General features: G+C 46.8%; 1 protein-coding gene across 1 annotated transcript; it reads right to left on the reverse strand.

Annotated features, from left to right (window-relative positions):
• Positions 1-4,492: 4,492 nt before the first annotated feature.
• Positions 4,493-7,543, reverse strand: LOC307106012 (gamma-crystallin F-like; the record flags this gene model as incomplete). Its single annotated transcript, XM_079782072.1, has 2 exons — positions 4,493-4,765; positions 7,421-7,543. The coding sequence occupies 2 exons, from the start codon at positions 7,541-7,543 to the stop codon at positions 4,493-4,495; spliced, it is 396 nt and encodes a 131-aa protein (XP_079638198.1).
• Positions 7,544-13,576: the final 6,033 nt, after the last annotated feature.

The following is a 13,576-nucleotide window of genomic DNA, read 5'->3' on the forward strand; positions in this document are numbered from 1 at the left end:
TGTACGTCCCAGGTGGGTACTGGAAATATCGGGGTAAACACTTTGTAAAGTATATGATTATCTAACCACTCTGCTGTATACCTGAAACTAATACAAAATAATACTGAATGTAAACTGTTATTGAAAAATAAAATTTTTTTAAATTTTCAACAGGGAGCCCATGTCTAAATCCCCATGTCATAGGAGGGGTCCCTGGCCTGCTCTCACAGACTCGAGTTAGCCCCTCCTCCGAAGGGGGCAGGGTGGCCCAGCTCCCTCCTGATTAACCAGACAGTTGGTCGTGGCCCAGCTGCACTGTCCTCTCCCATCAGGAGCACAGAGACCCGTTCCTGTTCCTTGGAAAGCGTCCTTAACGCTTCCTGGCCGAGGGCAGCTCCCTGGGACACTTCTTCGTGCTCTTCCCTGGGTGACGGTGCAGGTGATCTTTTGAGAGGACCCTGCCGATGCCTGATGGTGGCATGGCGCGCCCTGGAACATGAGCGATGGTTTATCAAACCCTTTCCTCCCAGGCCCGTGGTCCGAAAACTGCGGCTCTCGAGCCACATGTGGCTCTTTGGCCCCTTGAGTGTGGCTCTTCCACAAAATACCACGGCCTGGGCGAGTCTATTTTGAAGAAGTGGCGTTAGAAGAAGTTTAAGTTTAAAAAATGTGGCTCTCAAAAGAAATGTCAATCGTTGTACTGTTGATATTTGGCTCTGTGGACTAATGAGTTTGCCGACCACTGTCCCAGGCAAAGGCAGGATTGCCACGAGGGGCGGTGGGGGCGGCGGGGGGGGGGGGTGCTCCCTGCTGCCTCCAGGCCTGCAAATGTGCTACAAGAATGTTTTTTGGACGCAGGACCCCAGCTAGCCACACCTTTTATCCTCTTGCTGATGATCTCTAAGACGACAGAAATGACAAATCCAGCCTGATTTCTTGAGTCTTACAGGCCTGACCTCTCCCGAGCAGCTGTTTCTCGTCTCAAAGACCCCTCCCTTCCGTTTCCAGTCCTCTAGGTGGGGCACTTTCTCTGCCTCTCGCTCTGCCCCTTTCCTTCTGGCAAATCACCGCCGGACAGGCCACCTCCAGGGAATATACCCGTTCCTGTCCCCCACCCCGTCTTCCTGTGCTAACCCGCGTCCTGACCCCGCACGGAGGGAGGGGCTGAGAAATGCGAGGATTCTGCCGTCAGAGAACCCTGGCCCCGAATCCGGGCTCAGCTCCTGCCCGCCCGTGGCCCCGGATCCCTCACTCCCAGTTCTGAACTCACATCCTCGTGGAAGGCAGCCGCGCCAGGACCTACCTCCTGCGGTGGCTGGGGAAGGACGGAACAAGCAAAGGGGCGTGAATGATTGGCGCCGCTGGGAACACTGTAACTGCGGACGATGATGATTATTATTGGCTGCGCGGCAGCAGGAAACACTGTGGGAACAGCAGGCCAGCCTGCCGGGCTGCTGTGCTTTCGGCAGCTGCTCGGCCCCTGCTCACCGCGGCGCCGTCCAGGCCACGCGCCAGCGAGGCGGCCGTCCTGTCTGCCAATAGACTCCAGATGCTGAAAGAATCCCCGTGTTTCCCCCGTGCCAGAAGCCTCGGCGGAGCATCGCCTCGGCAGCGACTGGCACTCAACGGTGCCAATTAGGTTTTATCTCTGCAATTACACTGGTGTGTGTTATACCGCATGGGGCATTTTTTTTGTTTGCCCCCGAGCCAATAGAGATGTTAAAATGGACGGCTCCGATGAGGAGGGGGTAGGAAGGCGGTCTCTTCCCACCGTGTCCCGGTTTTAAAAAGCTCCCCGGAGGGTGGCAGTTATGCTGAACCCTCATTAGCCCGGGGCAAGCTGCGAGACAGCAGTTCCGCGGTCCCAGCTTTTGTCATTAGGCGCGCACCTGCTAGCTTCCTGCGTCTCTCCCCTCCTCGCCCCCTCCCTTGGAGCGTTTTTTCTTACCTCCTGGTACCACGAGGGGTTCCAGACCCATCTTGTCTTTTCCTCTGCTCCTGCCCCGGAATGAATCACTTCTCCTTAGGAGCCCTGGTTTCTTTTATTGGAGAATGATGCTCGGATTAAAGAAGAAAACACACGACTGTTTTCCTTGTCACTACATACAATCCCTCTGAACACGTCTATTTTCTGGCCATCAAATGTGTGGAGGTTTTTCTATGCCTCAAGCAATTCTTCTTCTTTTTTAAAAAAATGTTTTTATTGATTTGAGGAAGGGAGAGAGAGAGAGAGAACATAAATCAGCTGCCTCCTGCAACCTGAGCATGTGCTCTGACCGGGAATCGAACTGGTGACCTCTCGGTGCATGGGATGGCGTACAACCAACGGAGCCACAGCAGCCAGGGCTACGCCTCAAGCAATTCTGTGCTGGTTCATGGAGACTCTGATGGTAAGACAGTTTAGTTTGATTTCATGGAATGAAAGATGTTGAGATTAAGACGGGATTTATCTTATTTTCTAAGCCAGGACCCTGAGAGGGTGAGGCAGGTGGCCACTGAGTCAGAGGGGGAGGGAGAGGGTACATTTCAAAGCTGGATGTCGAGGGGTTCTGGGACCTGGGCTGCCTTGCAGCGCTCCCCTTCCAGGCGGGACACATGGCCGAGGTGTTCTGGAATGCCTAGCCGAGCCCAGAGGACAGAAGGACATGAACTATATTTGCTGAGCTACGTCAACCGCTCCCAATTCTCACCTTTCAGACCAGAGTACGCTGGGAGCAGGAGCGTTCAGGCAGAGACAAACATCACTTGGAGGATACTGTTCAAGGCACCCTCAAGACACACCGCTTGGGGCTTATTCTAAAGAGCCAAGGTTGTGGCTTTGATTTATTTATTTATTTTTTATTATCCTCATCGGAGGGTATTTTTTCCATTGATTTTTAGAGAGAGTGGGAGGGAGAGGGAGAGACAGAGAGAAACACCGATGTGAAAGAGACGCATGGATTGGTTGTGGCTTTTAAATGCAACGATGGGCAGTGGAAGAGGCACTGTTATTACCGGCATACTGCTTGTCATCTCCGAGTACGCTCAGATTGATTTGGGATATTTTAAGACCAGTGAGGTGAGAGAGGGGTAGAGGAACACCGGAAGTTAGCCAATGCGATTTGGAATAGGTATCCTTTGGTTTTCTGAAGGATATTAATGAAGACGTCTGTAAAGCAATTCATATCCTGTACATACAACGGTAAGAAAAATGTGGAGTGTCTAAAAAAGAGTTGGAATCACAAGTGAACAGGAGTTGAGCTAGAAGGTGACGTAGAGGAAATATTTGAACAAGAGCGGGATCCATCTTACTCATGAACTCAAAGGCTCCCACCTCAGAAGTGGGTCTGCCAGGTGCTGGGATGGAGGAGGAAGGCAGGAGGCTCTGCGAAAGGCCCAGCCGCTCGAAAGGGCCACGCCTGCCGGTGAACACTGACCAGCTGCCAGGCCTCTCTTCAGCTTCTTGGATGAAATGCTTGTGATGTGTCACGACGCCCTCAAAATAGTATTTACACTTGCTCAGTGGGCGCCTTGGCTAAATTATAGGTCTGCTCTGAGTACACTGCATAGCAAACTGTATTTAAAGGTGCAAAATAACCTCTTACCATTCATGATTTTGGAAAAGGCTTTTAAACCATTCTTGCCTTCCTTCTGGGTGGGGCGCTTATCTGGATTAAGTCAAGGAGTTATCTAAGAAGAAAAGGAAGCTACTTTAAAGAGTGTGCATTTGTGGAATTCTCTCTCTGGCACAAAAGTCTTGCAACTTTTCACTAAAAACAAAAAAAGGAGGAAGAAAATAATTGCAGGAACCATAAATCAGCAATAAAGGAAGATGTGAGAAGCAGGGTACAAAGAGAAGAGGTGAGCATTTGTGAATGGAGAGCTGTCTTGTTAGTAATAAATTCAGTTGAGAGTGAATTTAAGCATAACTGGGTTCTAAAGCCTTCTTCATATTTTATTTTATTCTTAATCCTCACCCAAGGAATATGCTTTCATTGATTTTCTCTGATTTTAAGAGAGAAAGGAAGGGAGAGAGAGAGAGAGAGAGAGAGAGAGAGAGAGAGAGAGAGAGAAGCATCCACGTGAGAAACATAGATCGGCTGCCTCCCGCATGCACCGTGACCGGGAATTGAACCTACAAGCTACATACGTGCCCTGACCAGGACTTGAACCTGCCACTTTTTGGTGTAAGGGATGATGCTCCCACCAACTGAACTGCACCGAACAGGGCTGTTACCCCACATTTTCCAGATTAGGAAGTGGAGGCACAGAAATGCTAAGTAGCTTGCCCGGTCACCTATAGCTGGGAAGTGGACCCGACCCAGGCATTCTGGCCCCAGGGGCTGCGCCTTTAACCGCTCCCCACACCACCCTTTCCTCTCATACATGTAAGAAAGTGCACATGATTCCAGCTGGACTTGTGCAGAGCCCTTCCAAGGAGCCTGAAAAGAAAACAGGACTGCGTGGCTGCAGGAAACACACAGGAAATAGTTTATTAGCTTCCAGATGGAGGACAGGGTAGAGGAAAAGCCTTTCAGTAGGAATCCGCGGCCCTCCTCAGGGAGCCCACCCGGGCGCTGGCGGCCCCCCAGTCGTGGGAGCGCCGGTAGTCCCCCGGCCGCAGCAGGTACTGCCGCCCCCGGTAGCCGGGCATCTCGTAGAGCACCCAGCAGCCCTCCAGCACGCTGAGCGAGTGCACCTCCTGGAAGTGGAGGCGGTCCTGGAGAGAGGAGCAGTCCTCCGTGGTCTCCACCATCTGGCCCCTGCAGTCTTCCCTCTCGTACAGCCTGATCCTGTGGGAGCTGCTCTGTGGATTCAGCCATCAGCCGACAAGGAAAAGTCAGAAAACCCAGCCGGTAGCAACCAATCCCACACAGCTCTGGGGGGTGGACATTTCTCTATCTTTTCTGTATCAAAGGTGAATATGCTAAAGAAAGAGACTTCCAGCCGAAACCGGTTTGGCTCAGTGGATAGAGCGTCGGTCTGCGGACTGAAAGGTCCCAGGTTCGATTTCGGTCAAGGGCATGTACCTTGGTTGCGGGCACATCCCCAGTAGGGGGTGTGCAGGAGGCAGCTGGTCGATGTTTCTCTCTCATCGATGTTTCTAACTCTCTATCCCTCTCGCTTCCTCTCTGTAAAAAATCAATAAAATATATTTAAAAAAGAAAAAGAAAGAAAGAGACTTCCAATACCAGGGCTGCTGTGTGCAGTTGGAGAGGTTGTACCCTCTAAAACTCAAAAAGTCATTATCCATGGAGACCTTGATATGAATGGTGCTCCCTAGAGTTTTTTGGGTCACAACCTATATCGACCATACATGCTGGCTCTATTTAGTACCATCCTTTTTTTAAAATTTCACCTAAGGATATATTTAGAGGGAGGAAGCAAGGAGAGAGAGGAAAACATCAATGTACGGAATGACATTCCAACCAACTGAATCATTCGACCAGAGCTTTAGTACCATTTTTAAAGAACAATTTTATATATTTGGTTTGCTCTCTCCCTCATAGACTTATGGTCTTCTGGGGCTCTGCATACTGGATGATATAAAATAATAAAAAATAAAAAGACAAATGTATCACTGCCAGATGGCATTATTTTGACTCTTTTTAAAAAAGAGTTCATTAGATTTATTTTTTAAAATATGTTTTTATTGGTTTCAGAGAGAGGAAGGGGGAGGGGGAGGGGAATAGACACATCAATGATGAGAGAGAATCATTGATGGGCTGCCTCCTGCACAACCCCTGCGGGGGATCAAGCCCGCAACCGGGGCATGTGCCCAGACTGGGAATCGAACCGTGATTTCTGAGTTCATAGGTTGATGCTCAACCATTGAGCCACACCAGCCAGGCATTATTTTGACTCTTGACAGTATTATAAGAGGCTAGGGACAGAAAAAGCCAAATTGCTTTCCCCAAAGTCAGGCACAAGCTGGTGGCAATTATGCATAGGCAATTCCTTAATATCTTCCTTTCTACTTTTTAAGTCCTGTTACTGTAAAATTTTGACAAGTGGGCACCATCATAAAGATTAGGTTTCTATTCTCAGCTCTAATATATGTTCCGGCAAAACAGTTTTAGGTAATTAATACAAATGGAAGCTCAAGATCATGAAAGAGGCCTTTACAGATCAAGAGATGATAAAACCTTTGGAGAAATGGAAAGGTAAGCGGTTAGTGCTGCCTATCCTGTGTCTTTCCTGGAGCCCTTGTTCTTTTATCTGCTTGTTCCTACCCAGCAGGTACCCATTCAGTGTCTTCCTTCTTCCGCCATGAAATCCTCTTTGCCACGGAAGGCTCTCATAAGCAATTCATTCTGCCGAATAAAAGACTTGCGATAATGCATCTTCCGTGGTCCGTAAAGGACTCGCAGGTAGGTCTCCTAATTTGATCTCCGGGCCAGCCCGGCACCTGTGGAGCAGCATTATCAGCCTTTTCCTTTTTTATGAGAAACGAAGGCCAGAGCTTGCAGCCCGTGATCAGAAGAGCCAGGGCTGCAGAGGGGATGCCCCGATTTCCAGGCTCCTAATGGCAGCCTGGGTCCTATCAAGGCATTAAACCCGCGGAGGGGCTTTCAGACTTCACAGAAGTGGCACATTTCCCCCAAGACTCGGTCATCGTCCAATCAGAGGATCCCTAAGGGTGGAATTCAGGCTGCTGGGGCGTTGTTTGGGTAAGAGAGGGCTTTGCAGGAGCTGTTGGCATCACGTTGTTGGTACCATTTTTACCTGTTTTGCCCAATCAAAAGGCAGGACTTGAGGGGCCCTTGACGTTCATCACAATAGTTTGTATTTGGGGGGAGGAGTGGCTTGACATGTGTGAGATAAGTTCCTTTCATCCTCATGAGAACTGCAGGAATTAGCTACTCCCCTTGGCCCCACTTTACAGATGAGGGAAAAAGAGAAACGGTCCCAGTCGCTATCCTAAGGCCAGCTGATAGTCAGGAGCTGCTCGGTCCCCACCTGTGGCCTTGACACTCGGAACAACAGGGTGCAGCACTTTTGCCCAGTGGAGGTCAGTTTAATTTTCACGAAGTAAAATAAAATTTCCAATTAAAAGCCATCCATCACAGCCCAGCCAGCGTGGTTCAGTGGTTGAGCACTGACCTAGGAACCAGGAGGTCTCCGTTTGATTACTGGTCATGGCACATGCCGGGCTTGGGGGCTCGATCCCCAGTGGGGGGGCGTGCAGGAGGCAGCCCATCAAGGATTCTCTCTCATCATTGATGTTCCTATTCCTCTCCCCCTCTCCCTTCCTCTCTCTGAAATCAATAAAAAAAATTTTTTTTGAAAAAAAAGCATTGCATCACATACTTTTCCAATGGAAGAAACCTTAAAGATATTAAGAAAGGGAAAGAGAACATTAGAGCCAGAAAAAGCAGACTAGGGCCCTGCAGGGTGAGTGAGCGGAGGTGGGGGGTGGGGGGGACTGGAGGGCGCCTAGGGACCAGGGGGACGGACTCACCTGGGGGATGAGGCGGCAGGAGCGGACCGCGTCGCTGAGGCCCAGCCAGTGCTGGGGGTCGGGGTAGTCGCCGCGCCGCAGGAAGTACTGGGGGCCCTGGTAGTCGGGGCGCTCGTAGAGCATCCAGCAGCCGCTGTCCACGCGGACGGAGTTGCAGCGGCTGAGGTAGGGCTGCAGGTTGGGGTGGTCGCTGCTGCAGTCGTAGCGGCGGCCCTGGAAGCCGCGGTCCTCGTAGAAGGTGATCTGCAAAGGAAGGGAAGGAGAGGCTCAGCGGCCTGGGCCCCGCCGGGGTCTGCAGGGGCCCCTGCCGGCCTGCGCGCCCGCCTCACCTTCCCCATGGCCGGTGGATGGACGGGCGGGTCCGTGCATGGGCGGCAGGGCAGCGGCCGGCCTATATAGCAGCCGGCTGCTGCGTTGGCAGGAACAGCACAAAAGGGGCCCCGGGTGAGGAGGGGAATTTCGTGTTCCCTTTCTTTTCTCTTTGCTGTCATAGCCCCAGGGCCTTATTGTGGGTGTTGGTCTCATTCTCTCTGGAGTATTCGGGTTGCTATTATGGGTTGATGCTGTGGAGCGTATTTGGAAAAAAAAAAGTCTTAGGGGCATTGTCTATTTAATAATAGAAGTAGAGCTTCAGCCTTTTCGTATATAGTCTACCCTGTTATTTGTATAGGTTGGGGGAAAACAAAAAAAAATTACAGGGCCTTCGTATGGTAAATGTGAAGTAATCTGCATGAATGATCAGACTGCTTATGCGCAACATCGAATACTGATTGCTACCAGGAAGAAAATGACTTTAACTGGAAGTTGAATTTCAAATTAGTCCTTTAAGACAACTTCCTCACTGAAGAGGGTAGGAAATTGGGATGCTGACCAAGGGAGTTCGCAGGATTTCACGCTTTCCGTTTGGTAAGCAAACAAACAGAACCCCACGAACGCAGCAGGCCCAGAGCTTCGGGGTTCGGTCTGGTTTTAATTTTGTTGCAGCCACACAGGGAACTAGATGAGGATTGCATGTTCTATCTGGACCAATTGTGAGTCCAAAGGGAGTAAGCTTTAAAATGCTTAACCTCTAAAAGGGACATTTCTAAGTTTTTAAAAAAATGAATATGTTTAAAACAAAACAAAAAATAGATGGCCTACTAGAGCCTTCTAAAATAAAACCAATTTCCCATGAAACGCTTTCTGGAAGGATCTAGATACACCTCTGTTCTCTGGGGGTCTCGAGGGCAGGAAGTGAGTGACATGAAGACCCAGAGCCCCAGCTGGAATGGGTGGGCGGTGGAATGAAGATCTAGAGCTGGGAGCTGGGAAGACTTGAGGACGTATTTCTCGGCCTGGAAGTGAATGGTTCCATGGACGAGAAAGAGCACTGGAGTGGAAGATGCCCGGTGCCTTTAGCCTCTTTCATGCTCAATGAATTACCCACAATCCTATGTGGTCTCTTGGAAATGCTTTGTCCTGACTTGGGTCATCACTCTTTGTAAGTCGAGATTTATTCATTAAACACCAACTGTGTACAATATGATGAGTTCCGTACTTGTTATTCCCTACATTTTAAAGGCATGTGTTTCTGAAGTCACTTATGTTTCCATAGTGAAAAACAAGCAGCCAGAATCTAAAGAATAAAAATCATCATTTTAATTAAAAATTTAAAAAATAGAATAATTTTTAAAAATTTTTTAAATTATCATTTTGCTGAGAACTGTTTCTGTGGGGAGAGTGTTGACAGATGAAAACAGTAAAATATGAGAGAGAACCAAATGCGAAGAGTCCCAGAGAGCTTACAGAGGAGAGTGGGGGACAGACTGTGGGGACCACCACCTCCCCTGACCAGTTACAACTGAAATTTAAGATACATTTGGGGGACCGAAGCAAGGGACTTTGAGCTTGTTTTTTCATAAACTAGGAAGGGAGAAGGTTTTATTTCAGCCTGGGGGGAGAAATGGGGAAAACCCTACCCTTCTCATAGAACTGAAAAGTGAATGGCTTGGGCCAAGCTGTGGCTTGATTTCAGTGCTCTCCAGAAAATTTTGTGAGTGACAAATGTGAGTTAGACCTAAGCTCCAGGCTGTACTTCGTGTGCTGAGTGAACGTACGTCAAGCCCTGAGAATCCTTACACCTGCAGCACAGGAGCAGTGCTCTGTGCAAGTTGCCGGGAATGACTGATGGGGACTGTCTTTGGAGGGAGAACAGGAGATAAGGAACAGGATCCCTGTTGTCCGAGCTCCAGTCCAGGAAGTAAGTAACCCTTTGTCACTCCCTAAACATTCAGGTGGTTTCAAACAAAAGTGAAGGAAAAAGGCCAAAACCAGTTTGGCTCAATGGATAGAGCGTCGGTCTGCGGACTGAAAGGTCCCAGGTTCGATTCTGGTCAAGGGCATGTACCTTGGCTGCGGGCACATCCCTGGTAGGTCGATGATTCTCTCTCATCGATGTTTCTAGGTCTCTATCCCTCTCCCTTCCTCTCTGTAAAAAATCAATAAAATATATTTTTTAAAAAAGTGAAGGAAAAAGGAACTAGTTCAGGTTAGGAGTTTGCAGCATGCAGGGCAATGGTTCATGTAGCTAGAGTAAATAATCTACAAAATGCCATATCTGAGAAATAGCACTTTCTAATTTTCTATAACTCAAAATAGTATATGAATCTAAGTCTTATTTATTCCACTGGGATGGAGAGAAATTTTAATTTTAGTCATTGTTGGGTTTCTTCTTCTCTCTTTCCAAGCTTCAGGCTTCATGGCTGGGTTCTGTGGGCTTACAGGCAACCAGGGAATTTCATGGGGTTAGACTTAGAGGATTTGTGGGAGACTACTGTGATGTTCATTGTTTGTGGCTCTTCCCAGTTTTCACACCAGCGTGGAAATGAGACACGGTAACTCCGAGGGCTGTGGACCTGGAGATATGTTTTACTTAGTTGGCACAGTGTTTAGATGTTTTGTTTTTGTAATGTTTTTTTAAAAATATATGTTTGTTTATTTCAGAGAGGAAGGGAGAGGGAGAGAGAGATAGAAATATCAATTATAGAAATCACAGAGAGAATCACTGATCGGTTGCCTCCTGCATGACCCACACTGAGGATCAAGCCCACAACCCGGGCATGTGACCTCCTGGTTCATAGGTCGATGCTCAACCACTGAGCCATGCCGGCCGGGCTGTTTCTGTAATGTTTTAGGTTAGTCCACACTTTGCCTTCACTCCCCATCACTCCTTGCTGTCTTATAGGAGGCTGTTTCGCTTATTTACATCTTCTCCCTGGCCCCTGAAGGTATTGAGAGGCAACCGCAAACAAGAGTTTTTAAACTCTACTCAGTTTCTATCAGTTTTTACCAAATGAAAACAAAAAACTATACATCAAAATTCTCAAGCATTCTCTCTTGGTCTGAACCATACTTTATTAGCAACTTATGTGTTTTGGGGTTAAAAATCTCCTTTTGTAAATGTTTTTTTTCCCCCCATTTATAAAAGGATGTACAAATAATAGGTGGTGCTTAGTTTTACATTTGTGTTGTTTTGTTTTTAATTTTAAATGACCTTGGATCATTAAAATTGGTGATCCTATGTTGGTCCCCAGGGGTCTGGGAAATCTAAAATACTGATTTAAAGAATATGAAAAATATAGCAAACATTTTTATGGGGGGGTCTGTTTGTTATAATGCTTCAAAATCCTATCCTAGGGTTATTTCAGAAATTATTCCTCCATTGAACTCCCCACTTAGGGCCAGTGTAGCAGTTGAGAACCTTAAACAAACCTGAGCTACAGACTCATCCTTGCCTCTTCTAACTGTGGGGCCCTGGCCATGTTACTTAATTTAACTTAATCTCAGATTTTTCACAGGTATTGTAAATAATAGGTTTAATTTGTCTAGTGTATAAGCTACTTGGATCAAGCTAATTTTTTCACTTTCAAGATAATGTTTCTTATATATAAGCCAAGTCATTATGCTGTACATTTAAAACTTTTACAGTGCTGTATGTCAGTTGTATCTCAAAACTGGAAAATCTATAGTGTTCTTCATTAAATAGTTTTACAACTGTTGTACTCTTCTTTGTCACATGACATTTCCATTTTAACTGAAGTAGTATGACTCAAGCTTCTTCATCCTTATCTGCCACCGCTGTCATTAACTATCATCCATCGTTATTATTCTCAAAACCCTTTACTGAAGTAAAGGCACAAACTGACCTGAAAAAATGTGGTTGGAGGCTGGTTTCTCACATTCCTCTTTTGGAATTCTAAAGAAGAAAACGGCCATTGCATGCTGGGTTGCAAGCTCATTGTAATTTTGCATGAGAGAAGGAGAGAAAATAAGTCATTTACAAAATGCTTGTATTGTTATTAGAATTTCTCTTCCTTAGAAGATTTATATGTGAATCCCAAGCCCTTTTAGCTCAGAAACTTTTGTAGTTCTGGGTCAGTGGTCGGCAAACTCATTAGTCAACAGAGCCAAATATCAACAGTACAACGATTGAAATTTCTTTTGAGAGCTAAATATTTTAAACTTAAACTTCTTTTAACGCCACTTCTTCAAAATAGACTCGCCCAGGCCATGGTATTTTGTGGAAGAGCCACACTCAAGGGGCCAAAGAGCTGCATGTGGCTCGCGAGCCGCAGTTTGCTGACTACGGTTCTGGGTCATTGTTAAAATGTCTCCCAAAGCATGGGAGGGACATTGTAGAATTCATTTTGCTAGTCCCCTAAGACCAGTGGGCTAGACAGAAAAATAAAGGGGCAGAAAGACAGGAGATAGAGGTGGTGCTGAAAGGAGGGGCAAAAAGAAAGGAGGACGGTGAGAGGAGGAAGGGGTAGAGAATTGGTGACCAGCTTTTTTCTGGCCTCCAGTTCCCCAGCCGAAAGGACAAAGGCAGAGTGGCTGCTCCTGTGTGACCCTTTGTCTCTTGTGGCAAGGACAGCTTTTATTTCTATTCACAGGAAACCATTTTCATTAGAAATGTTTTTCCAAAGCAGGAAAAAAAAGTGTCACCCAAAAGTTAGGTGTGTAAGGATAAATGTGTATGTCCTACCAAAAAAACACTTGTCCCCCCCAAAATGTTAAGGAATAAAAACATATATTATGTGGAATATGTAAATAAATATTGCTCCATTCATTTCCTCTAGTAGGTTATTACAGGATGACTTATAAGTTCTAAGTAAAAGTACTTGATAAACAAAAGTGATTGCCTATGTATTAAGTAGTACTTGGGCAGGACTTGATTCTAACATGTGATTATATACTTATTATTTAGTGTTCATACTTAGTATTTTTTATAGAGCTCTGTGGTGGTAGGGACAATGCCTTTCATTTCTTTGTTTTGGTTGTTTTTTCATCCCCAGTGCCACATCTGGCAGGCCCATGGCAGGTGCTCAATAAATGGTGAAGACTCTAACTCAAAGAAGTTATGATTTCTGGTGGCTAGTAATTGGGCAGAATTATTTATTTATTTATTTATTTATTTGGCATGTTTTTATTGATTTCAGAGAGGAAGGGAGAGGGAGAGAGAAATAGAAACATCAATGATGAGAGAGACTCATTGATCGGCTGCCTCCTGCATGCTCCACACTGGGGATCGAGTCCACAATCTGGGCATGTGCCCTGACTGGGAATCAAACCATGACTTCCTAGTTCATGGGTCCATGCTCAATCACTGAGCAACACTGGCCAGGTTGGGCAGAGTCTTTTAAACAAAAAATACCATGCCCTAACTGGTTTGGCTCAGTGGATAGAGCGTCGGCCTGAGGACTGAAGGGTCCCAGGTTCGATTCTGGTCAAGGGCATGTACCTTGGTTGTGGGCATATCCCCAGTAGGAGGTGTGCAAGAGGCAGCTGATCCATGTTTCTCTCTCTCATCGATGTTTCTAACTCTCTATCTCTCTCCCTTCCTCTCTGTAAAAAATCAATAAAATATATTTAACAAAATACCTTGTGCTCTGAGCAGGCAGTCTCACTTCTAGGTCTCCATCCTCCAAAAATTATGACATGCGTGGATAAAGGTATATGTACAATATTCTTTGCAGCCTTGTTTGTAAAACCAACATTAGAAAAGCCGGTCACCAGCAGATAAATGGTGAGATAATCTAGGGGCCCCCCAAACAATGGAATGCAATGCTTCTGCTTAACGGAGTAAGGGACTGACCTAGATTTATGTCCATATCATAT

This window comes from Cnephaeus nilssonii (assembly GCF_951640355.1).
Source record: "Cnephaeus nilssonii genome assembly, chromosome: 10".
In the NCBI taxonomy this organism is placed as follows: domain Eukaryota; kingdom Metazoa; phylum Chordata; class Mammalia; order Chiroptera; family Vespertilionidae; genus Cnephaeus; species Cnephaeus nilssonii.